We start from the raw sequence: 25,819 nt of genomic DNA on the forward strand, positions 1-25,819 counted from the left end.
TGATCTTTAAAAATATATATATTTATATATCTTTGGATTCAGCAAAAAAGTAGGTGTACTGGAAATACCTCACATTCTAAAAGCAGATGAAAAGATTACTTAAAATGTTCACCTAACAGATACCAAGGTTTAAAAAAGTGTGGAGGGTGGGGGGGATTGAGGAGAGGTAGGCAGCAGGAATACAAAGAGAATTATCCAAAAAAGGGCAATAAAGGTTAAAAACAACAAATTATTTCAAAGACTGCATCTATTAAAAGAAAATCAAAATCTTAAGTTGGCACCAAGAAAATGAACAAGTAAAAAATATAAAAACTTATAATAAACACTTTTTTCATATAAAAAGGAGGTGCTGCCTTCCAGTTAGCCTGGAGTCAAGACTAAGGAAAAGAATCAACTTTTTTTTTTTTTAAAGAAAGGTAAGAGCACCATTCTATTTCTCCCCACGCACACATGACTTAAAACAAGAAAGGTTCAGATACACCTAAGACAACTGTGTCTAAAAAGACAGACTTAGCTACACCCTTCTCCAGACAGGAGGATGTGTTATCGGAAACGTAGGGGCCACTACGATGGAAGTTAATGGATTTACAATCATTTATTTTTACCTGGGCATGGGGGCTAGAGGGAGTGTCAGACTCAAATTCACTCTAGTGGCAGTTCCAGAAATACAGGTTTCACTTATTCATAAGCAAGTCAAAGAAATTAAATGATCTTACCTTCAGAGACACCTAAAAAGATTAAATGTGTGTTAAAAAGATTAACTGGCTCTCAGTTATTGCTAGGAAATGACACCAAGGCTAGCAGAGACATTTGAAAGATATTCCAAAAGACCAATGTCGTTCAATTGTTTGAACCTAATAAACCAGATACAGGGGACTGACCTTGATTTTTTTTTGCGCCTTTTCCCGTTAGGAGCAGGTGTCGGGGAACGGCAAGGGCAGAACAGGGCAGGGGGTGGCGAGGGAGGAGTGAAAAGACGCTCAGACTGCAACTCTGAATCACGCACGCCTGACTGTTCTGGAGACTGAGTCCTTAAGAAACAATCGTAACACCGTCCCTGATCTCAGGGAAACATCACGTTAGCGGCGTGACGAGACAGCTGAGCAGACGCCAGGAACCACACACACCAAAGACGCTGCTCCCGAGAGCCCCATGTGGGATTCAGGTCCCACAACCAAAACCTCAGCTCGATCCTCAAATGGACTAAAAGATGACATAGTCGATTAAAAAAATAAAAACATGAAATTGCTATTAATTTATGAACTGCTTAAAATCTAAGGTTTTTTAAAATCAAATTGCTTGATCTTTTTAAATTCTTGATAGCTTTTTGTAAAAGTTTATTCCCCATGTCTATTCTTTCCCCCATAATCAGCAAAGTGCTTAGTTCCGGTAGAAGAATTTTGAAAAAATTAAATGCTTACATCTAAACAAATGATCTCTTTAAAAAGCTTTTAGACTGTGAGACTGAAAAGAGCGAGGCGTCTAAGGCTGGAGGGAAGGAGGAACTTTGCACTGTGGTCCCCTCCGCCAGGCCACAAAATTCAGGGGCTGTCTCTTCTGCTTGTAACCTCACCACTCTGAGCTTACTGAAATCAACAATGTTAAATATTTAGCTTCACGAACTCTGTAAAAATGAGTTGCTGTGACCTACAAAAAAAGGTATGTACATATTTTACATAATATAATATCTTAAAGGTTTTATTTACAAAAGAAAATCTATTCACAGAAACACTGCGAAATTCTGATTCAGAATGCAGTACCTGGCCTTGGGTTTTCTGCAATTTATTCTCAAAAAGCATTATTGCTCTACCATATAGGCAAAGGGTGACACCAGTACTTTCAACAACAACAAAAAAATCAGTTCTTGTCCAACAGATTAGACAAAAACCAGGAATGTGGTTTGCCATTCCTCAAGACCTCTAGAATATTGCATTTATCCATTACTTTTTAAATAAAGTGCACTCGGCTGCACGTTAGCATACGAAAAATTGCTACTGCTGCAATGAAATACTGTCAACTCACATTCCCTTCTGCAAGGCCATTTGACAGCAAGGATAATTCCTGGAGGCGAAGTATGACAGAAAGCTGGGGGCAAATGAAAACCCTAGCTGAAGCCTGGGACAATCAAGGACAGCGTGGGAGCGACTTCACTGTCATGAGAGGATGAGAACTCAGAAACGCCAGGCCCACGGCACAGAACCCCCGGTGGAAACGCGGACGAATGAACGCTGGGGCTGTGCTCGTCCTCCACTACTGCGACTGGAGAAACCAGGCGTCCTAATCTCGCGATTTCTCCTATGCGCTCTGGCCCACCTACACTTATCTGAAAGACAGAATAGCCAGGCAGAAAGACAGGACACAGGAGAGTTTTGAGATCAGTCACACTCCATTACCTCCAGAATCACATCCCTAAGAGGCAGAATGCCAAAAATATTTGTTTTGAACACCGTGATAAACAGGAGGAGGGGGGAAAAGGTGGCTATCAGCTTAAAATCCAGTCCTACTCAAATGACATCGCTTGGAATACCCTTGATGGAGATCAAGGCTGGTCCTTCCTTCAGAGCTGGGTGCCTACAACACCGATTCTTTACTCCCGATAATCCGAGTGAAGTGTCATTTGAACAGTGATTTCCTTGGAGGTCCTGGTGTAGAGATGTCAGCAGTATTTCTGTTAGCAACCAGAAGAAACATGAGTTAAACATGCTTCGTACGAGCAAAAAGAATCCACAAGTCTATACTGATGGCTTGCAACATGGCTGGCTGACTGATTCAGATTCCTTAGATCTCTACCAAAAGTACCGAATGGCCCAGAGCCTTCAAACCATAAGTTTTTCAATGACTCTATTTTTTAATTTTACATCCACATTAAAAATCTACCTAGGACCTTTAGATGACAGTTGAGGCTTTGGTTCTCTCCATAGAACAAGAAAAACATTTTCGAAGAAGGGAGAGACGCCCGTACCTGATCGGGGCCCATGGGCATGCCGGACATGGGCATGGAGTTCATGTTCATCTGGCCCATGGGACCACTGCTGCCATTCATGTGCACCATACTGTACGCTGCAGGATTCCCCTGGTGGGCGAACTGCTGCTGGGAAAAGGAGCTGTGAAGGAAATGTGAGATCACCCAGGTCACTTTGGGAGCACAGGACATGCACACAGAGACTACCACGATTTTGCCAAAAGTCACTTTACTTAAGCGGAGAACCTGAGAGGGCAAACTCCCTGATGGCCCGCCTTCCACTGTTCACCACCGTCCATACTCAACACCCCCAACGGATACGTGTGCTGGAGGGAGGGTTCTCAAAACGGATGAGCCAAATAACACATTTTCAAATATGAACCCAGGCCTTTTCATCTCTCCATACAAATGGGCTTGAGCGAAAAATGCAGAGATTAATTTCCTAAAACTTTTGGCACTAGAATGTGAATAACTTTTAAAATCCCTGTTCTTCACCTGTTCCTGGCCAGGTTCCCTGAGGGCCAGCCCTTCATTTCCGAGGACTGATACATAGGTGCAGGCTGTGGGTGCTGCATCATGGGATTCTGGGAGGGCCCCATTCTTGATGCCATCATGGCATTAGAAGGACTGGACACTCGAACAAAGGCTGGATCTGGTTGTTGTCCCATCCCTTTAAAAAGAAAGGAAAAGAGAAATTGTAATGCCCTTAGCATATCAGCTTTCTGTAGTAGTTTTACCTTCTTTTTGAAAAGCAGGGGAAGATGAGAAGTCTAAGATACAGAGTGCTACAGGATGCTGCCTGCCGGTCGTTCTTGCCTCCCACCAAGATGCCAACTAGAGTGACAGGCTTACTACAGAAAAGTCCTGTCTAGATCACTTGAACAGTAGCTACTTCGATGAGCTTTCTGTACAGCAGGGACTCCGTATCCTGCTACTCACATCTCTCCAACCCTCTTTAAAGGACAGAATCACCGTCCCCCGCTGGCAGAGATGCAGCCTATAATGTAACCCCCCCAACAGATACCTGTACCCCAGAGAGGTATAGGCATTATCTTAATATATGTCTCAGTCACCAAGAAAAGGAACTCAAAAGCCCACACAATACATTCCTCTCAGTGACTTGGGGGGTGGGGAGCCCCACTGGGAGTCTTTTGTCCAAATTAAGATGTGGGGAGCTGAAAAAACAAGACCTAAAAAAAAAAAAAAACAACTATGATAGACCATCTACCTCAATGACAATTACCTATGCACTGAAGTTGACATTTTTGTTAATTTCATTTTTTTTTCTTGTGAAATATGAGTGAACAGTATATGTTTTTTAATCTGCAGCAGATCTAGTAAATCTTAGGTCCTTAGTAATATTTCTTTGAGGCAGACCTTTGCACGGTTAAATTTACCGTAATTTGGTGGATATGGAAACTGCTGGGGTGGAGCTTGTGGCATCGCAGGCCCTGCGAGAACCCCGTCCATGCTAGGGGAAGCCGTCACATTGGGGGGTGGGCTGAAGGCCTGGGTTTGTGGTGGTTGTTGCTGCTGCTGCTGCTGCTGCTGCTGCTGCTGCTGCTGCTGCTGTTGCTGCTGCATCATCATCGCCATCCTCTGCTGTCGGAAGTGATGACTTAGCAGCTCTCGGCTGCGCTGGGCGACCATCTGGGCATTAAGAAAACCCTGCTCATGCCCAAAAAGGAATGCAATTACACACGTATAGCAAGAACCAGCCAACGTCATGCATACAGGACCCATAACACATTAGGTATCAGAAAGAAAAAACACCCAATGCCCTTCTTGGTAATTACAGAAAAAAAGAAAAAATGTACGATTCTCATTATGGTAAAGGCTTTCTGGCTACTGGCGAGAGTAGAGGGGCAGAGATTTCGGAATAGGGACCTAGAAATTACTTGGGGCTAGGAGATTAGAGCAGACCGCTATCAAGCTTTAAATAGTTAGAAAACACTCCTCAAAGTGACAGAACATTTAGGGGTAGAATTTCAGGACAAACTTTTCAGAAACTATGAAATCAAACTACAAGATGAAGAAGGGGAAGTTTTTTTCGGGGGGAGGGGTGAAACAAGAAGAGGAGCAAACAAAACAAACAAAAAAATAAATACAAGAACGGAATTATACTCAGAAAGAAAGAATCCACCCCAGAAGGTCTGGAGGTTAAGGAGGTGACATGATCAAAATACTGACCAAGGAAGCTGACTCGTGCTCTGCCAGCTGGGAGAGCATCTCCAAAAAGCAAACTTTTAACTTTTCGGAAGGCATCCTAGCTTAGCTTATACAGAATGTCTGATTATCAAGAAAGTATAGCTATTAGTACTTCCAAGTGGGCCTAAGACCATGAAAGTTGGGCATCACTGTTTTCAACAATTATGAACAATATTTTAGACTACAGGAGAGGACTTTCCACATTATCATTTCCATTGTGTATGTTAAGAAAATATCTTAATACAGTCTCCACCTCGGACTGAAGGTAGAGAGAACTTCAATCTCTCCCACTATGGGAACGAGGTCATCCAAGAGGTTATTATTGAGAATAAGATTATGTTTTATTTTCTTCATTATAATATTAATAATTTCAAATTTTACCCAATAAGCATGTGGTTTCATAATCCAGGAAGAGAGCAAAGTTTACAAATTTATTACCTTAAAGAGTAAGGGATAGCTATTGTCACAGTACAACAACTGATCGCAAAGGGACTTAATTTTGAAAACATGAATTAGTGGTGTTGAATAAAAGAACCTCTCCTCTGATTCGGGCTAGTCACCAGTAAGAAGAATGAAAGAGGAAAAGTGTGATGGGACCACAGAATGATTTCTTACACAAGGAACTTGGAATTATTTGTTTAACAAACATTTACGGAGAGCCAACCACGGGCCGGACCCTGTGCTGGGCACAGGACAGTAAACATGACCATGCAGAAACTTGCTGTCCTCACCTGGGAGTTCACCTGGGGCTGCATGATGGGCCTCATCACTGCAGCTCCACCCGCAGTGGGGCTTTCCATTTTCATTTCAAGTGCCTGCCGGCTCTGATTCAAAAACTGGGGAGAGACAAGTTGGTCAGAATGCAAACAAAACATGTTAATGAGCCCGAAACAGCCTTCCAACCCTCCGTACCACCCAGTGAGGTCGTGAAGGTATCTCCAAACCCAGTAATCTGGGTAAGTCGAATCTAAGCTGAACTGGCACTCTTTCACACTTCGAAAAGGTTCGTGCTGAAAAGCTCTTGACTAGCAAGCTTTACATATGAAGCTTTACTGTTTGGCATCAGGAGTAAAAGTGCCATTCTGCAGCTTAAAGAATATCTTCAACAGGAATTCAAAGGATATGTAAAATCAGATTTTCTCTGGGATTATTTAGGCCATTAGGGAAATAGTTTTAACCTGATCAAAATAACACTGAACAAGCTACCTCTTCTGTTACCTCTTCCTAGGTAAATTGTATTGGGAGGAAATGGCAAAAAGTAAAATGATACCATGAACACATTAACACAGCTTTCTTGCGGACCTGAACTGATTTTTAGATATATTCATACACTAGCAGCATCTCTGGCTCACTGGATTCTAAACTCACTCATTCATCTGCTTATATGGTCCAGCTGTGCCACGTTTAATGAAAGCACACCCAAGATGCAAACAATTAGGTCTTAAAAGATGTTGGGGGCATTAAGGACACAATGAAAAAATGTCTCATCTTGGCATATTAAAAGAGCTCAAGTTTTCTAAAACATCTAGAAAGGAGAGGTTCCATAAAAAGAATGCTGAAATCAATAAGGTTTAAATATTTGGTTATTACTACTAAGGACTTCTTTTAAAATAGAAAGTCTCTGCTTCTCAGACTACGTAGTCATCAAGAAACACTTTTCTCCCCCAAGAGCAATCCTCTTGGACATTTTTCACTTTTTAATCTGTACAACGCAATATTCTTATAGAAAGGTATTCAATTCAAGCACACTACCCGCTAACAGGAAACTATCCATACAAATGAAATGTTACACAGAAGTGAAAACAAGATGGATTTCTTTAGTTGTCAAAGTATGGAGAGCCGTGGCAAGAGCTTTGAAGAAGACAGTCTGAAAACGAAGAGGAGGAGGCCAAAGATAAAGTGCTTCTGGCCAAGACAGAGCACGTGGATGGGTGGGTACCTGCTGGCCTTGCAGCCTCTGCTGAAGCTGCATTCTAAGTTGCTTGGGGGTGTTTGTACGTGGTCTCATGATGCTGGCCCGAGGATGCATTCCCTGGAGAGGAAAACTGCCTTGCTGGTTCATCTGGTTCATCATAGAGTTAAAAGATGGTGATTGTCCCTGAAGATTAAAGCCTCCTTGCATAGGAGGCCCTTGTGCGGGGTATGTCTGCCCATATAATGCTGCCTTCTGGTCCATCATTACTGCTGCTTCTTGTCCTTGGAAAACATCCTGTTTGGGCTCCAAAGCTTGTCCCTTAAACATCAAACACATAAATGAACAGTTAGGTACATCTGGGAAAGCAACTGAAATCATCAAATGCTCTAAAGAAGATGAAAAATAAAGTTAATATATGTGAACAATGATGTTGCAGAATCCCGAAACATCAGGTTTACTGCCCAAAGCCCCGTGAGAACACAGACCATGCTCCATCTTTTCACGGCTGTGTCCTAGTGCCCACAGCACACGGTCTCACACAGAGACATCCAAATGTTTTTCTGAGCCAAGTATCTATCATGCATTAAGTACCTGGAGAAATGCTATTTGTTCCAGACCAGATTTCTGTAGCAACATGGACCTCAAGTGCTAAGTATAAAATAAATCATAAAATTGCTATGCTCAATGAGTTCTCATGTAATTTGTAGAAGAATTTTTTGTTTTTTTTGTTTTTGTTTTGTTTTGTTTTTTTTTTTTGGAAATTTACAAGAAATGATTTTGGTAGAGAGAGGTAAATCAACAAAAGCTCACGTCCCCTGAAGTGTATTCACCTAAAGGTGATCATGTACTACTATCTGTACGGAGGGTAGGGAAACAGGGACACTCATTCAACAAGTATTTATTAAGTGCATCACTTCTCTACATGCTTAGGATGTATACAAAATGATGTCCAGCAAGTGACAGGAAAAAATAAAAATAAATATTCTGCAGGAGGAAACAGCCTGCCATGCTAAGACAAGAAGAACCTATCAGGTACTACAGTCACCTTTACCTTCCCATCCACAGGCACAGAATGCCAAGTGTGCCGTGGAGACACTGCACCCCGTTGCACTGGGACACGTCTCTGGCCTCTCCTTGGAGGAATGTTCTCCTGGGCCCTCTTCTTTTCTCTCACTACATTTTCTACTTGGATGTTCTCAACAAATTTTTCATCTCCATCTAAAATGTCTCTGAACTCTAATTTTGCTTATGCAAATGCCCACTTTACATCTCTACCTAGATGTCTCAGGAATCTCAAGCTAAATGTGTAGAAAACAGAACTTGTGATCCCCGAAAGCCCGACTCTCCTCCGATCTTTCCTATATCACAATACAGGGCAACAGCATTCACCCAGAACTAACGGCCAGCAGTCTCGACTCCTCACACTCTCCCTGTCCCAGCGTGTGCATGCACACGCGCACCCATGGTGCACCGAGTCCTGTCGGTCTGGCCTCCATGGCATATGGTGTATCCTTCCCTTCTTTCCATTCCGTTGCCATGACCCTTTCCACGACACCTCCTGGACTCTTATGGTAACTGGCATCTGTGCACCTACTTTGTCCCACCTTACCAATTCCATTCTCCAACAGCAATCCGAGATATCTTTTTATAATGAAAATTTATAAAGTAAAAAAATACTATAAACATGGCAGATTGATCGTGCATGTTTACCTCCTTTCTCTTGCTAACTCTACTAAAATGACAGCAAATAATGAAAAAGGTCATATTGATCCACAAAACAATGAGACTAAGAAAGGCAACGAGATCAAACATTTCAATAGGTATCTGGAAGACAGAAAGTAAAGGAAGGATTGACTCGCCAGAGCAGAGAAACTGAGACCCAAGTGAAAAGGAAAACACACATGAGAACTGAGCAAATGTCTCCCAGGGATCGATGAGGGACTCCGCCGTGACAGCCGGGGATCGGACGGAGCGCTCACTGCGGGGGAAGGTAGTCAGGTATCTCAATACAGAGCAGGGGGGCAACTACCTCCCTGACCTCGAACTCTGCCTGGTCCCCAACTCCACACAGCCGCGTGGTTGTGCGTTCTACCTACTCTCCTAAGTGCGTGAGCTCCGGGACACCAAGCAGAGGCCAGGAATAGGGCAGAGGCTGAAAACAAAAATTCTTATATAATTTCTAGTAATGTTTTATATTTCATAATTTTATATCTTAACAATATAGGACTCATCAACTCACTTCTCCAGCCCAGCTTCCATGATGCAAGTGCACAATAAAAAAATTTCTAAAAGTGAAATGAAGGACCTCTTCTAGAAAAATTTATGGTGGGAGTGGAGGACAGGGGCCCAGCAACTCTACATGTTGCAATTTGGGGAGCCCTGAAATAAAAAGACCAGTACCTGCCCCTTTACATTTTCGTGAAGAAGACTAATCCTGCTTTTTAATATGTCATTCTTAAAAATGAAAAGATAGTCCAGGATCACTGGATATTTGATGCTGAAAGCTTCCAACACTGAAGTGACTCAAATGAATAAAAAGTAACTTAAAAAAAAAAAGATAAAAAACAGAATCAACAGATGTCAATAGATACCCGAGAAAGATCAAAAAAAACCAGAAGAGATAAATTATAGACATGTACAAGAAAATTCCCCCAAGCCAAAGAGAATATCTGTGCATCTAATACACAGCAGAATGAATAAAATAAGACCCATCGCGAGAGAAATGGTTCCTGAATAATTCTAAAGAGAATAAACAAGACAGGCGCGCGCATGCACACGCACACACGCACACACGGAATCAGACCACAATGTGGCTTGATGGCGACAATGGGTGCCAGGAGGCCATGGAATAGTTCTTTAAATATCCTAAGAGAAAATGATTTTCAATCTAGAATTTAATACACAGCCAGACGTGCAGTGGGGTAGGATAAAGATATTTTCAGACACACAAGGACCCAAAGCATTGTATCTCAGGCAGCAGGAATGGAGAAGTTAATAGAAAGTGTGTTTCAGAAAAACAAAGTAGTAAATCAAGAAAGAAAATGACCTGGGAGTCAGGAAACTGGAAACCCAACATAATAGTGATAATTATCAATATCTAGACCTGCCTCTCAAGGTCAGTAAAACTGAGGGACAGAGGACGACAGGAGAAAGAAAAGGAATTGAGGTATCTGAATGCGAAGAAAAAAATAAGAGAAATTTTATACTTCTGTTGGACTATCCAGGGAGCATTAGCAGTGTGTAGAAAACAAAGCAAATAAAAAGAAGGCAATTGCTTCAAAACAAAACAACCGAAAACAAAACCCTGTACAAATTATACCTCACTCAGTTATGAGCCAAAATAATGTAAATATTGACTACCTACTTAACAATGAAAGACACAATTATCTTGGGGGTACCAAGAGAGCACGTGCCCATGTGTGTGTAGCGGCTAAGGGTGTGAGTGTGTGTACACTGGAGGACAGGGGAATAATAAACACCAATCTACAATTTTTTATCTGAAATACCAAAAATTAAAAAAAAAACTTTAAAAAATTAACAATTTTTCATTAACACCAAATGCATTTAACAACAAAGCCTGACCTGAATTTATATGAAACAATACATAATCTCTACATATCCCAGTTGGTGTGCCTATGTATTCTGCTAATAGTAATGTGTTTGATCGTAAGCTACTGCCTAAAACTAAGTTTTGCTCAAGACTCTACCAGGGATCACCATGTAATGTGTGGTAAACATGCACCATTTTATCTTTCTAAAATCCAAAAATTCCTGAATTCCAAAGTACATCTGACCCCAAGGTGCTCAGGAAAGGGATTATGAATGCACAATCAACAATCATATCAGGAAATCAACAGACACAGACTAAAGTTGATAAAGAAACAGCTGCATAAGCATATTACTTAGAAATAGTACTAAAATCAACAGTTGGGTTTCACTGCCTCTGAGTAGGGCAAATGACCTAGGTTCTTCAATAAGTATATTTTGTATCATTTTATTTTTGTTACAAAAATTACTTTGCTAAAAATAATTAAAGCAAAAAAGAAAAGAAGGACTCATCTCCACCCTGCTTAAAGTCTTCCATGGCTTCCTAATACAGTAGGAAAATTCCAAACTCCTAAAGTTGGCTTTGCGGAACCCAGCTTCCATTTATCTCTCCAATCTTACACCAATCTCTCTGCTCTAGCTGACTTTTAGTAACTTTCTAGAACACCCAAGCTCTTTCCTGCCTAAGGACCTTTGGGCTAGCATGACTTTTTACAGAAAAGATTTGACATCCCACACCCCATCTTAAGAAAAGGTCCCTTTATGATACAGCCTCAAGAGGATCACATGCCTCTTTGCCTGCCCTTCGTCTACTTCTGACTGCGTGGCTGCCTGCCTGATGCCTGCCTTGCCTGAGGCATGTGAGCGTTGGGAACAGGAACCAATTTGTTCACTATTTCTCCCCAACCTCAAATAATAAAGACTGGCAAAGAGAAGACAAATATTTGTTAAATGAAGAAATCAACAAGTAAATCAGTAGCTACACATAAAGTACTACTGCAGATCTACAAAATAAAAACCCCATCAAAAAACTATTAAAAACACATCTAAATGGCCAAAACACATAAAATACGTTCACTCTTGCAAATCAAAGAAATATACTTTAAAACAAGAATCTTTGCTGCCCATCGGATTGGCAAAGATTTTAAAAAATAATCGTGCTTGGTATTTGCTCCGTGACTTGCGCATGCACCCTGCGGGTGCGCGCTCATCTCCATGGGCTGTGGTGCCGAAGTGCTGGTGAGGCTGAGGACCTCAAACCGTAACCGCTGTGGGAAACCACCTGCACATATGTAGAAAAACCTCTGAAATATGCACCCCAACCCCGTCAACCTTTCTCTTGGATTGTATCTAAGGAAATAGACTAAGTAATAAAAACAAGATGTAATTCGGAGAATTGTTTTCATCAGTAGAGAACTGGTTAAACAGTGCTCAGTAATAGATTCTATTTGGCCATTAAAATTAAAGATGAATATATTAAACAGAAAAAGATGACTGACAATGATTTCCAAAAGTAAAATAGGTTACAAAACTGGTTTAAAAGTCTGCTCCCATTTCTTTACAACATAAAATGAAAAGTTACTAATGATTCTTTGTGCCCGGATTACAGATTTTTAACTTTTTCTTAATATGAAATTTTTGTGATTGTTACATTTTTATATAATTACCATTAACTATTTTATCATCAGAACAAAGAAAGTTGTTTCCTGCTTAAATAGAAATTTACAGGGCTATTCGAGCTCCTTGATCTCTGTGTAACCCACACGTCCACCCTCAGCCAGGCTGGACTCTGCTCCTCGGTGCCAGGGTTGCAGGTGGCTGGTACCCCTGGAGGGGCACATCACCGCTGTCTGTATTTCCCACCCCTCCTTTAGGAAGTTCTGTGACAGTGTTTGCCACACTGAGGTATAACTCTTCCTGTATACATGCCTCCCAACGAAGACTGAGAGCTCCTTGAGGATGTCCCCCACCCCCACCCCCCCACCCCGATTACTGAATGCACAGACCTAACCAGAAGCCCCACACCCCATATCTTTTAAATGAAAACAGCCACTAGAAAATGTATGTTTCCAAAACTACAGATTTGGGAATGAAACATCTTCATACGGCTGCATAGGTAACTGGGAACATGGGATAATGTTGGGATGTTCACAGATTTACCATTATAAATGGGTTTAGCTGAACATTTTTTAAAAAGCTTGCCTCCTCAGAGTAAACACTGGTTGGCTAGGTAGCAGAGAGAAGTAATCATATAAATGAAGGCTCTTAACTAACGTAAGCGAAAAGCGACATTTTAAAGATTGCACAGTAGTTTGACTGGATTTCTGTGGTTACCTAAAATTTTGCCATCTTTATAAAATAATAGGTTTCTGAAAGTACTATCACAATTATAAAGCATATTTTCTCAATTTTACGCTGGCATCCATGAATGTAGTAACGTAACACAACTAACAGGAAAGATAAACAGGCATTCTTGTACGTAGCTTCAGGGATGTGCAAACACACACACTTTTATGTCCACGTTAATGCTACCTACTTGATTTACAAGTTCAGGGATGCCCAGAGCTCTGTCAATTTCTTCCAAGCCTGTGGCATCTGTGTTGCTCAAGAGTGTGTGCAGCTGGTCCAACAACGCTCTTTCATCGTTCTGTCCTTCTAGGTTAGAAGGCGGCCCAAGGAGATCATCCAGGGAATTCCTAAGAAGTGGCCTAAAAAGAAACTTACAGTCAATTTCAATTTTCCTCTTCAAAATATTAAAAAAAAAAAAAATCACAGTAACTGTGCATAGTATTTTTAATATACAGTAATAACTCAAATACAAGTATAAATAACAAACGAACTGAGCAGCAGAGATGAGTAAAGGGCATCAATTTAAATTTAGGGCCCATAATTTTAAACTTGCCGGACCACCTTTGACCAGCATTATCTAGCTTACACCTCCCCATTCCACCACCAAAATGTAACTGCTTAGACCCCTAGGCATTTGGAAGATAGCAGAGATTAGAGATGGGGGGTGGAGGACGTAGTTTTCAAGACCGTTCAAGAATAGAAGTGGAAGTAGTCATGATACTTGTAAGTTGGGAAATGAATAAAAGAACAGGAAAAAGGACAGAAATGTTGAACTATAAATGAAATGAGCCTGGGAACATGGCAAAATAACTTTTTGTTATATCTGACCCACAAAGCCCACGTATTTATAAGCTCTAATACAAGTATATATTGCAATACAAAACGAGTATAATACAAACTCCACACACCCACAGCAAGGTGCCACAGTTCTCCAACATATTAAAGGTACACAGAAATTTCGCCTCAGAAAAATCCTGTGACAAAACTCTTTGCTCTGTGTGGGGTAGAGAAGCCCTCAAGTTAAAACTCATGTTTACATCACTGTCTACTCAATAGGTCGATTCGTTTCTTCTTTAATTCACTGTAGAATTCAAGTAAGAATTGACATTGACAGGCTTTCATGCAAATGAGTAACTGACAAAACTAAATAAAAATTAGATACAAACATAACCCGCAATCTTTCTTTTACGAAAATAAGAGTGCTATAGTTCACTATCACTATTATCCCTGAAATGTTTCAAATAATTTTAGAGAAGAAGTATCCAATCCTTAAAAATTAACTTTCCATAAAAGTGGGCTTACCAACTCTGACTACTGTACACCTTGTCAAACTGGTGCTGACTGACCCCCTCCTGGAGGAGGGTTATGGCATTATGAGAGATAACTACCCCACGGATACAGCTCGACAGTCCTGAGAGCTGAACAACATGGATTCCTCTTCCACAAATCCACGGCTTGCTGCCTCAGCCTCATTTTTGCAGACAATTATCCAAGAAACGCCCAGATGGCAACTGAGTACCTAATTAAACAGAGTTTTTCTCATTCTCTTTCAGGTTTGTTCCTGTGCTCTGATTCTTCTGGAGATAATCAGATGCTAACATTTTCTACAGAGTCACATAATAAAGCCCCACCTATTTTGAGTCCCGTGAGGGCCTTGTTCCATGGACAACATGCCATCTGGCCAGGAACCTGGTTGGTTAGATGGTGCTGCTTGGCCATAAGGACTGACCCCCATTCCCATGGGCATTTCACCAGGCCCTGGGGGTACAAAAAGACAAGATAAATGTTCAAATAAGCCAGTAGCAAAAATTACCCTAAAACATCTAATTTTTTTTTTTTTTATAAAAGGGATGCTTACGCATTTGAAGCATCTGCTGCTGCTGCTGCTGCTGCTGCTGCTGCTGTAACATTGGTCTCGCACCTGGGATGCTATTGGACCGAAGAGGCAAGGTGGGCATCGAGCCACCCACTGTAGGTCTGGGTAAAGAAGCACTATAATCCACTCCTGGTCTCCCCATGGGGTTTGGATTCACAGGCTCCATTCTGCTGGCCTTTGCGTTTGGCAAGCCCCAGTCTCCTGAGGACGGAGTCTGAGTCACAGTCACGTTTCTATTTGGTCCACCTAAAAGAAGTAGAAATGATTAGGCCTTTTCCATATTATAATGAAATTCTTCTTATCTCACATAGGTACAGTCTTCATACACAACATTAGCTGTGACAAAAAAGTGCTTTGCCATCCTATGAGTAAGGCTAGCCAACTATTACGACATTTCTGATGGGCCGCTATTGCTATATACTCATTACAGGTTAGAAAATGTCTTACACCAAAAGTCTCCTTAAGAGTTTAAACAACCAAGACAGAATAAATGAAGGAAATATTCATGAAAAAAACACTGTGCTACTTATATACAAAAGCCTATTACTTAATCCCAGTCATTTAAATGACTTTAAGTATGTTAAATTTGCTTTTCCCAAAAGAAAAACTTTAATCATGAATACTAATTAGAAATCACATACCCATATTCGAACCATAATTTTCCTGACTATCCAGCATTCTTGGATTCCCACCCAACATGGGTTGCTTTGGTAACATGGGGAAAGCACTCATGTTCTTCACTGGGGGACTCGAGCCAACGGAAACGGGGCTATCTAGAGACACTGCTCGGTTATATGGGGGACGGATGGACTGCACGGACGGTGGACTCCTCAAACCTGTCGAAAACATAGAAGCACAATACATATAAATATCCTGATGATTCAATACATAAATAATCAAGTATAAGACATAAATACCAATGCCCACCCAAGAATGTCTTTCTTACTAAAACAAACACTGTCTTCCTTTACAACATAAACACTACACGCGCGCACGTGCACACACATACACACAGTCTCGCATTCCAAACAAAGTAGAAACAAGAGTCTTGTTTGGATGAAGTACTGGGCGCTGATCTGCAGCGTGACACGGTCATTCATTCTGCTTCACTAAATACTGAAAACATTACCAACGTTTCAAACTCCTGGAGGTTCTTCCATATGTAGTTAAGGGGCTTCTCTGCTTAAAATTTTACAATTAAATGTAACCAGATAAGCTGTCTTCTAATCGAACAAGAAATGAAACTTAAATTTCCTTCTAACTTTTTTCTTTTTTGCTTTTTCCAATCTAATTCATTGATCTGACTATCCCTTTCAGTTTAGGAAACAGTGTCACTGAAAATGAATAACAAATAACTATTCAGATAATTGTGAATTATTCCTTTTCAATTTATAATATATCCTTATTAAACTGATGAACGAGGAAACATGTGGCTACAAGAGAGAGAAGAGAGGCTGGGTAAGAACCAACAAACACCAAAGAAGAAAAATCTCATAACTAAATGACAAAATTCCATAAACGCCAAAAGACAGGTTTTGAGCTAGTTTTGGTTGCTTTTTAATCCAATCCACTGTGCCTAAGAAAAATATATGCCCTAGTACTTACCACTCATCCACAGCAACCAAAGATGAACATTTTCCTATAAGTGCCATGATTACTGGCATATCAGTGAGCAATGGGAAATTTTAAAAATAGGAAAATGTCCAAAACACAAATATTATAAATTAGTATAAGAAACTAAAATGCAGAGTGTGCTGGTTGGATCCTTGTCTTAGCATAAGAGTACATACAAGTGTTCAGAAAAGTTTAAAAGGTGGCAAGAATCAAACCTAGTTCTTTCTTACCCAGAGAATTTGTTCCTTGAAACATCTGTTGCTTGGTTCCCAGACTACTACCATTTGTGGATATGGAATTATTATAAAAGTCAGAACTGGTCAGATCACCAAGGATAGCATCTAGATTATCCAGATCTCCAGCTCCCTAAAAACAAATTTTTGAAAATTAATCTGTGTACACTACCGGTCGCATAGGTATGAACATACTCACTGGAAGAAAACAGATGAACTGGGAACAGGCACAATACAACAGTTAACTGAAATAATGCCCAACTTAAAGGCAGGCGGATTATGAGCCCCCTCCCCTAACCTTCTTCCTTGAAAGAACAGTGTGAAGTAAGATAAATACCTGGGTTTGGAAGTGTTTTCAAAGGGACTTTTTAAAAAAATTTATACTAGATGTTTATTTCTCAAACTGTAGGGTATTTTCTAACTGACATTAGTGAGGATCATGAGCTGACAGAGATGTCTGCATCTACACATACCTTCTGAAAACCAGTATGATTAATAATAAAAGCAACGAGCTGATGTTCAACATGATATTCATGGGCATGCTTTAAAAGGGGCTTTGGGTCAATAAATTTAGAGAACGCTAGCTTAAACAAAGTTAAACAGACATCCTAATAACAGGATTTCTCCGGACTTTAATTTTCTCAGGCACAAACTGACATCTCCCAAGACAGTGTTCCTCAGAGTTTGGGAAATGCTTACATAGAATGTGATTGTGTACATGAAACACAATTTTAGATATAAATCAAAATTCTGTTGTTTAATACAAAAATTTTTTTGCCAGTTTCTACCAGTCTGCTCATTCCAACAACAAACACCTCCATGAAAAATTTCAAACTGGCTAACAAGTTATCATCACAGTTTAAAATATATACATCTGATATTTCTAAATTGCATCATAATATATTCTACTGATACCCAAAAGAATGAGAGAAATGACAGCTCAAAGTTAACTTCCATTAAATAAATCTAAAACAGAAGATAGAAATTTGCATAACACGTTGTCTTTCTAACTCAGAAATGCACTGATGAAACACAACGACTAAGCTGAAACATACAGAAAACAAATTACCTCTTCATTTGCTTCCGTCTTAATTTTAGCGTCTTTCTCTTGACTCGAGCTAGGAATGGAGGAGCTGCTGCACTGACTCATTTTATTGTCCGCTCCCTCCACTTTGGGCTGTAGTTCTTTAGAGAGTGTGTCACTAGGATCGTCCCTGTCCAGCAGGTATCTAAGCAGCGCATTATTTTCCTTCTTCTTAGGACTTAGCTGCTCCTGCTTGACACTTCCTTCCACACAAGAGGTCGTACTACTGGTGTCCTTCCCGGTTGCTTCTGCTGTAATCTTGGCCACTTCGGCTGGTGAATTCCCATTCTGCAGCAACTTATGCAAAATCCGGTGCTTCTCTTGCAGCAGTGACCCATGCATGTTGGAGGTGGAGGACACTCCTCCAGACGTTGAAGACGAGACCCCAGAGGGACTGGTGACGCTATTGGAAGAATCCTTACAAGTTGAATCCAGCGGGGAGTTGGTCAAGGAGGAATGGCCCCGGTCATCAGAAGAGCAGGTAAGTAACTGCAGCAATTTTTTGTGGCCTTTGTTTTCCAGAGGACCCCTTTGGTTCTCCGAACCTTCGGCACTGCTCTCCTTACTTTCTTTGTCACTGAGGTGTTCCCGGCTACTTGACTGACACATTGAACTCTCCACTGGGTTCTGGTCACAATACAAGCCTAAGGGACTCTTGGAATCCTGACTGTTCGCTTTACCTGGTTGGGTTATATTCATATTGGGAGAGTTATCCAATTTGGGGCCTGGTGAAGACAGAGTAGATAACAGAGACGTCCCCACGCCCTCGCTGATAGCTTGAAGGGCACTGAGAGAGCTGCTAGAAAAGCTGTGGCTCCCGGTATTGCCAGAAGACCCCATGGGAGAGTGCACGCCTGGATTTGGACAAAAATGAGGAAAAGAATTAGACTAGCAGACGCTATGATAAAACAGCACTTAACTCCTTCAGAGTTTCTATTACAAAATGAATTAACTTCACAAGAATTACAGTGGTATGGAAAGAATTACCCAAAAAAAAGAAAGAAAGAAAGAAAGAAAAGGAAACGCCAACACAAATACCTGCAACAGGAGAAAACTGATGTGAGGCCATCTTGGGACTCCCGCGATTACGCGGCGAGATCATGATGTTCTGCTGGCTGGAGCCCAGCCCAGGGCTCCCATGGGGCGGGCTACTCATGCTGAGGCCATAGCTGTTGTTCTGGTAGGAAGACGGCGACTGCACGGCCGGCCCGGAGTTCACCGAAGCTATGTTACTGGAAGCTGCATACCTAGCTCCGCTCATCTGCCCTGCGGTGCTGGGGTCGGCCAAGCCGTAGGTCCTGCTGCCCAGCATCTGTAAGCCTTGGTTTGGCGACATGTTCATGCCGCCTACCGAATTGTTGCATCCGGCCACTGGAGGTCTAATGCCTTGCCCAACAGGATTTGGGTTTGGTCTATACCCATTCTGTTCCCTGCAAAGAAAGAAACACCAAACTTTTACTAAAAATTTATAGGCATGCACAAAAGCCCTCAATCTGATTTCTTTTTTTTTTTTAAAGGATGACGTTAAGTGCCCAGGAACATAACTTCTTAGGCATCATTCCAATGCCTGGTGACAATTCCAATGTAGATATTATCAAGTATTAACCTAATAACATACTTTTTAATAAGCTACAAAAGCTAGATCAGCGACACCACCATAGCACTGTGAATAGCTATGTTAGGTGGAATCTCGACAGGGCTCTGCTAGAGCGGCTGTCTAAGGGCTAATGCGGAGGTGCTTGCAAACTGCTCAAAATAATTAATGGATGAATAGTCACGTGTTGTTCTTTTACCATTAGCAACAGCAACAATCCCTTTATTCTTAAAGTCTACTTTCAAATTTTAAATTCAATCCCTAAAAGCAATGTAGTGTATCATCAGAAATGAAAGGTAACAGTTAGTCAAGACTTTATATGCTCTTTCAGCCACTAGCCTTCTCATCTCCCAGCAAGTAATTATTTAATGAACATACATTTTCACATAAAAATATAACCTTAAAGAAACATACCCAGGAATCTAAACACATTTCACCAAATCCAACATCCTTCTTGCTTTTTCTCGTTACATTTCCTCCCTTTTACATTAATAAGAATGCATCTTGAGAATGCTGCATTTGTATGAGAATACATAGTAATCTATCATTACCTCTGAAGAAAGTGGGTTGAGACAAAGCCATGACGATCATTTGTTACGGGATTTCGGAAGAGTTTGCTTTTGGTTTGTGCAGTCACTATAGTTCCATCAGCCAAAGAGAATCGATACACTGGAGTTTCTGCATGGCCGTGGATATAAGCTGTGGGGGAAAAGATCTCATTACTATTAACTACAACTGACAAACAGACGCAGAGAAAAATGTACGCCAAACACAACATTTTTAAAGTCCAGTGAAAGACTGGACCTGCACCAAAATAATGAACAATCTAAACTAAGAATGCTCGAAAGAATCATTTCCCTACCCACACACACAAAACAACAACTATGGTTCTTATATATGCTTATACTTACTGCTTTATAGCATGCCAAACACAATGACAAACGATATCAAGATTAACCTCAAAATTCTTTACCTTCTTGATAGTGACGTTTCTGGGACCATGACTGCCCATCATTAAGACTAAAAAATCTCTGGATACACCTTCGGATTATATCTTCAAAACCAGGTCTCATAGAAGATCTCAGTGAGTTTGTATCTATATTGACAAGTTTTCCTATAAAACAGAAAATAAGGATTTAAATCCAACCTGCTAGTATTTACTGTTGCTTACGGCATGGCTTAGCACTGAAAAATAAAATAAAGACACTGAATCTTTGCTCCACCTTCTCTGATGCAAATTTCTGCTACATCCAGAGCTTTTCATCAACAGCATGGTCCCACTGCAAACTTACACTAAGTGTTTTGCTATATAGACAAGAAGAGTGCATCACACAACTCCTTTCATCTTCTGAACATACGGAAAGCAACACATCCAGATAACCTCAGGTTCATTTTCATTTAAGGAAAAAAATACCACCTACCAATAAACTTGTTCATATCTGAAGATATTCTATCCCTGCAACTATGAAGCAAGAGAAAATACCTGCCTTACCAGCTAGCAGCTACGATTCTTCCATCTGAGAGGTGACTGCATTTTTGGACACTTAAAATCTAAACTGGAAGGGTTAACCCAATACTCATGTCTTCAAATCTGGAATTTTCTAACATTTCTGCTTAACATCAAATACACTAAAGAGACAAAATATGTACAATTCAAAAGTGCTATGAAAGTAAAGAAAGTTTTGTGAAGATGGTCCTTAAAAACTGTCTGGCCTCTTCCTTTCTGAACAGCACCAGGGAAGGTGCGAAAACACATCCTTCAAAAAGTGGCAAAAAGGGAGTCGAGACGAAAGTGGTCGATAGCTTTTCAAAGAGACTGGTGTGACGGGCGAGCACCAGCCATGTTCAACATGAGAAACGGCGGGACAACACTAACCACAAGGACTCAAGGACCCAAGACCACCTCTGATGGCCTCCAGAGTTGCGCTACTGAAGTGAGCCGTGCCAATCTGCAGAAATGTTGACGCTGCACTTAAGAAATTTCAAAATAATTGTTGACCATGCCCAAGGGCAAACACTGTGTGGTCAACCACCACAACATGGATCTCTGTGACAAAAATATACTGCATGGTCAAAAAATGTCAAACTACAATTGAAACTCATGTTGATGCCAAGACTTACCAATGTTTGTTTTTGTCTGTTCTGCAAAGAGTTTAATAAAAAAATGCAATACTCAGATGCTAATGACCTATACTCAGCAAATCCAGATGTGATGTAAATTATGACAAGAGATACAAGTGATTTTTTAAAAAGTGATCGATAATTTGATTCCAGACAGATTGAGAAAGATATAGAAAAGATTTGCCAATCTGTTTATTCCTTCCATGACGCAGCTGTGAGAAAAGTGGAAAAACGAAGAAAATCAAATTTGTATGGGGAAAATTCATAGAGCTTCATGGTGAAAGACAGTTCTGGAAAAGCTAAAAAAAGCACGAGTGCAGAATAAGCTCTTAGATACTAGCCATTAGTCTAAGAATCTGTTTACAATTCAGGCCTTTAATAGTAAAAAAACAAAAGCCTTATTAATGGAGTAAAAATGACTAAGGAGAAGAGAAAAATGCATTCCAGAGAGAGTAAACATTTTGCGTGCTGTGCCAAGAATAAGAAGGATTTGTCCTCAACCACCTCCCCTGGACCTAGCTCTGAAAGCCACATGACAAACACAAAATAGATGCTCCAAAAAAAAAAAAAAAAAAAGTGTAAAATAAAACACATCAGGGACAGAGGATAAAAAATCTTCCCAGAGGCCAAAAAAAGTATTGTGTGGAGTGCAACAAACCTCTTATGAGGACCAGACAGCAAAGGAATGTACCAACTCTATAGTTCGATGGCTCTCAGATGTTACTCAATGTGATTATTTTTTTTGGCCTGGTAATTTCTAACTTTATAAAATATATATATTGTTTTTGTACTGAACTAAGGAAAAATATTGATAACTTTTAAAAGTTCTACTCGCTAAACCACTTAGGTAAACATGTTTTATTTAGTATTTTTAGTAACAAAATATATTGTTATTTAAGGAAAAATGTAGACAGCCAAATCATAACAGATCCAGAAAAAAAAAAAAAAACACTAAAAGGATAATATAACACATAAAAATTCTTCTCACAAAGTTTGATTATCTCAAGGGAAGTTAATAGAAAATTTTCCAATATACGTAATATTCATCAGTGTAAATAGATTGACAATTTAAAATAGAAATAACTGTGTTTTGGTTTTTTTTTTCATCTGTGAAAATTAATCTCAAGCGACCTCCAGAAAAATAGCCTGTGTGTGAATATACACATACACATATATATAGTAGCTACAGTTAAGTGTTCATTTAAACATACTCCAGTTTACCAAATTAGTTACTGAGGGTCCACACAATGGACATAAAGCCAACAGTACATGCTCTGACGTCAAGCAGACCTAGCTGCAAATTCTCTTATTAGCCATGATCCTGGACAAGCAACAGAAACTCTCTGTTGCAAGCCCTGTTTCCTCAATCTCTGCGATGGCGCGTATGTGACAAACCCTTGGCATCGCCATTTAGGGTCAGATGATCACGAGAGTGACTCTGAATGATCACAAGGTGAGTACAGATAATATTCCCTCCGGGTTTAATTTCATTACTGTGCCTTAGCTTTATCAACCACACTGGCTTTAATTCTTTACTCCGGTGGCCAAAAAAGGGCATCCAAGATTAAAGCTCATGTCAAGATTACTTCCAATAATTCTCATTAAAATCACCGATACCTTTGAAATTTTATTCCTTTATGAAAAGTGCGTTTGAAGTTAGAGAAAAGAAATATTAACCTCTGATTTAAAAATAATATTTGGATAGAAGGCCAGGTACCTCTATATTTATTTTTAATTTATTTAGGAGATTTTAGGCATCAAATATACCCAACTCAAACGCTAAGGATTTTAGTGACTCTCTCTCTGGTTTGTGTAAGAAAAATAGGAAATAATCCACACAAAGCATTCATTACAGTGGGTGTTGGCACTTAAAATGATAATGCAGGCTGTAAAATAGTTAACTTTTCTAAAAGTTTCCAAAATGAACAAAATGTATATACACAATACACAAGGTTTTTACCTGAAAGATCATGTCTAGTAATAAAGCTCTCGGGGTTCGATGGAAATGCTCTTTCTCCTGTAGTGATGCGGCGTGCGACACAGATCATACAGGACTGCAGATCTACGACAGAAATTTAACCAGGTGAGGAACAAATATAACCTTTAAATATGTCCGTACGACACGCAAGCAAAGACATGAAATGCAGTAAGAACTGTAAGAACAGGAGTTGTAAAACTGCAAGTTCGACTGCCGCCTGCTTGGCGCACGTGGCGCACGTGGCCTCTCCTACCTTCCCCCTCCTCCATCATCGCGCGTGGCTGAGACAGGGCGAAGCACTGCATGGTCTCATATCTCTGGCGCGTTTCGGGACTAGTGCTTACGTCCTCCAGAACATCATGTGGCGTTTTCATCAACATACGGCAATTAAATGTATGGCTTTTCTGTCTCTGGGTCTCATTTGTCCAAGCAACTCCATTAACTTTGGAAGACAAATTGAAAGGAGTTTTGAAAGCTTGTGATTCAGGCTGTGACCGTCATCGAGAATTCAGGCTGCATTTTTTCATTACACACGTGTTCTATTTTCTCATTACACACCTTTTCCATGGTATCGTCTATGCCAACATTTCAAGGTGGCAATACAGTAGAGTTCCCCATTTTCCACAGTTTTAGTTACCCATGGTAACTAAAAACTGAAAAATTTCAGAAATAAACAATTTATAAGTTTTAAATTGCATGCCATCCCACTCCACCTGCCCAGGACATGAATCATTCCTTTGTCCAGCATATCTGTGTGGATACACCACCTGCCTGCTAGTCACTTCCTACCCATCTTGGTATCAGATCGAGTATCTCTGTACTGTAGTGCCTGTGTTCAAACAACTCTTATTTTACTTAATAATGGCCCAAAGAGCAAGAGTAGTGATGTTGGCAAGTCAGATATACCAAAGAGAAGCCATGAAGTGCTTTCTTTAAGTCAGAAAGGTATGCATATATGTATGTATATATGTATCTGTATGTGTATACATATGTGTGTATAGGATAAAACATAGTATATTTAGTGTCTGGTGTGATCCACGGTTTCAGGCATCTACACTGGGGGTCTTGGAATATATTCCCTGTGGATAAGGGGAGACTACTATATACAAAACTTTGAAATAACTTCAATTAAAGTAGAAGTCTCACTGTGTATTTTAGCCACGTTAAATGTTTACCATAATCTAAATTCACAGAGGTCATATTTGAAAATTCTGCTATTAACCATTTACCTTTCTACACATATGTAATCAGTTGGTTCCTAAAAAGGTGTGCCCAATTTCCTAAGAAATGGTCGAGAAAAAAAATTTTTTCAACTTTTAGAAAATACACATTAAAAGCCTACCTGTAGATTTTGGTAAGTTTTTAAGAAAATCCTTTCTGTCTTCTTCATGCAAGATATTGTAGACACTTGTGTTAACCAGGTCCTCTTGCTTATATTGCAGGTATTGTGTGACATTTTCTGACACAAATACAATGTTTCCATCACGATTCACCACAAACAGGAAACCATCCAATGCCTAAAGTGGAATATGTTGATATGCGATATTATGGACTGAACTATATTATATCCCAACCAAAATTCATAAGTTGAAGTCCTAACCCTCAAAGTGACTGGAGACAGGGCTTCGAGGAGGTAATTAATGAAGTCCTAAGGGCAAGGCCTCTAATTCGATATGACTGGTGTCCTTATAAAAAGATACACCACGGATGCACAGAGAAAGGACATGTGAGGACACGGTGAGAAGGCGGCCAGCTACCAGTCAAGGAGAGAGGTCTCAGGACAAAACCGAGCCTGCCAACAACTTGATCTTGGACTTGCAGCCTCCAGAATTTTAAGAAATGAATTTCTGCTGTGTCAGCAGTTTGTGGTGTTTATGGCAGCCTTAGCTGACTAAGACACTGACCTTAGTACTAAGAGAATTCGAAAAAACTACTGCTGATTGAACAATAACTGCAAATGACTATCAGCCACCATTTCTATTAACATTACCACCACTATCACAGGATTTTATAAAAAATAATTTGAAAAAAAGACAAATAGTCAACATAAAATCTGAATTGTCTAACCTAATTTTTGAAGAATTGCCTCTTCAAGACTTTAAAAATAAGAAAATCACCCTCTGCACTTCCCATTTTTCCATTTGATACCAAGTCAAGCTACAAGAATTACATTGCTCCTTAATGAGAATTTACAGAGGAACTGAACTGATCAACTACAAAGCAGTTGGAGCAAATTAGTTCAAACAAAAAGAGTTGACAAATGAACTTTATGAACGGTTTCAGACCCAGACTTCAAGTAAGAGAAACATTCTATCAGTGCTCGAGGCTAATCATATCTA

The 25,819-nt window shown here is 40.2% G+C and overlaps 1 protein-coding gene across 8 annotated transcripts in view; it reads right to left on the reverse strand.

Moving 5' to 3' along the window:
• Positions 1-576: 576 nt before the first annotated feature.
• Positions 577-25,819, reverse strand: part of NCOA3 (nuclear receptor coactivator 3) — a 92,859-nt gene continuing 67,616 nt past the window's right edge. For 6 of the 8 annotated variants that reach the window (XM_016121170.2, XM_016121177.2, XM_016121181.2 and 3 more), the window contains 18 exons: positions 24,823-24,997; positions 23,734-23,922; positions 23,463-23,564; positions 20,355-20,495; positions 19,933-20,080; positions 18,826-19,217; positions 17,773-18,641; positions 16,701-16,836; positions 15,498-15,692; positions 14,839-15,102; positions 14,612-14,738; positions 13,168-13,339; positions 7,110-7,403; positions 5,902-6,006; positions 4,360-4,630; positions 3,458-3,632; positions 2,963-3,104; positions 577-2,668 (listed from right to left, as the gene is read on the reverse strand). In XM_016121170.2, coding sequence (XP_015976656.2) covers positions 2,657-2,668; positions 2,963-3,104; positions 3,458-3,632; positions 4,360-4,630; positions 5,902-6,006; positions 7,110-7,403; positions 13,168-13,339; positions 14,612-14,738; positions 14,839-15,102; positions 15,498-15,692; positions 16,701-16,836; positions 17,773-18,641; positions 18,826-19,217; positions 19,933-20,080; positions 20,355-20,495; positions 23,463-23,564; positions 23,734-23,922; positions 24,823-24,997 — 3,909 coding nt within the window. In that variant the 3' untranslated portion in view covers positions 577-2,656. The remainder of the gene's footprint in view (positions 2,669-2,962; positions 3,105-3,457; positions 3,633-4,359; positions 4,631-5,901; positions 6,007-7,109; positions 7,404-13,167; positions 13,340-14,611; positions 14,739-14,838; positions 15,103-15,497; positions 15,693-16,700; positions 16,837-17,772; positions 18,642-18,825; positions 19,218-19,932; positions 20,081-20,354; positions 20,496-23,462; positions 23,565-23,733; positions 23,923-24,822; positions 24,998-25,819) is intronic. The other 2 variants (XM_016121182.2, XM_036229308.1) reach the window with 2 other exon arrangements.

Source organism: Rousettus aegyptiacus, unplaced genomic scaffold (genome assembly GCF_014176215.1).
Source record: "Rousettus aegyptiacus isolate mRouAeg1 unplaced genomic scaffold, mRouAeg1.p scaffold_m13_p_12, whole genome shotgun sequence".
Lineage (NCBI taxonomy): Eukaryota > Metazoa > Chordata > Mammalia > Chiroptera > Pteropodidae > Rousettus > Rousettus aegyptiacus.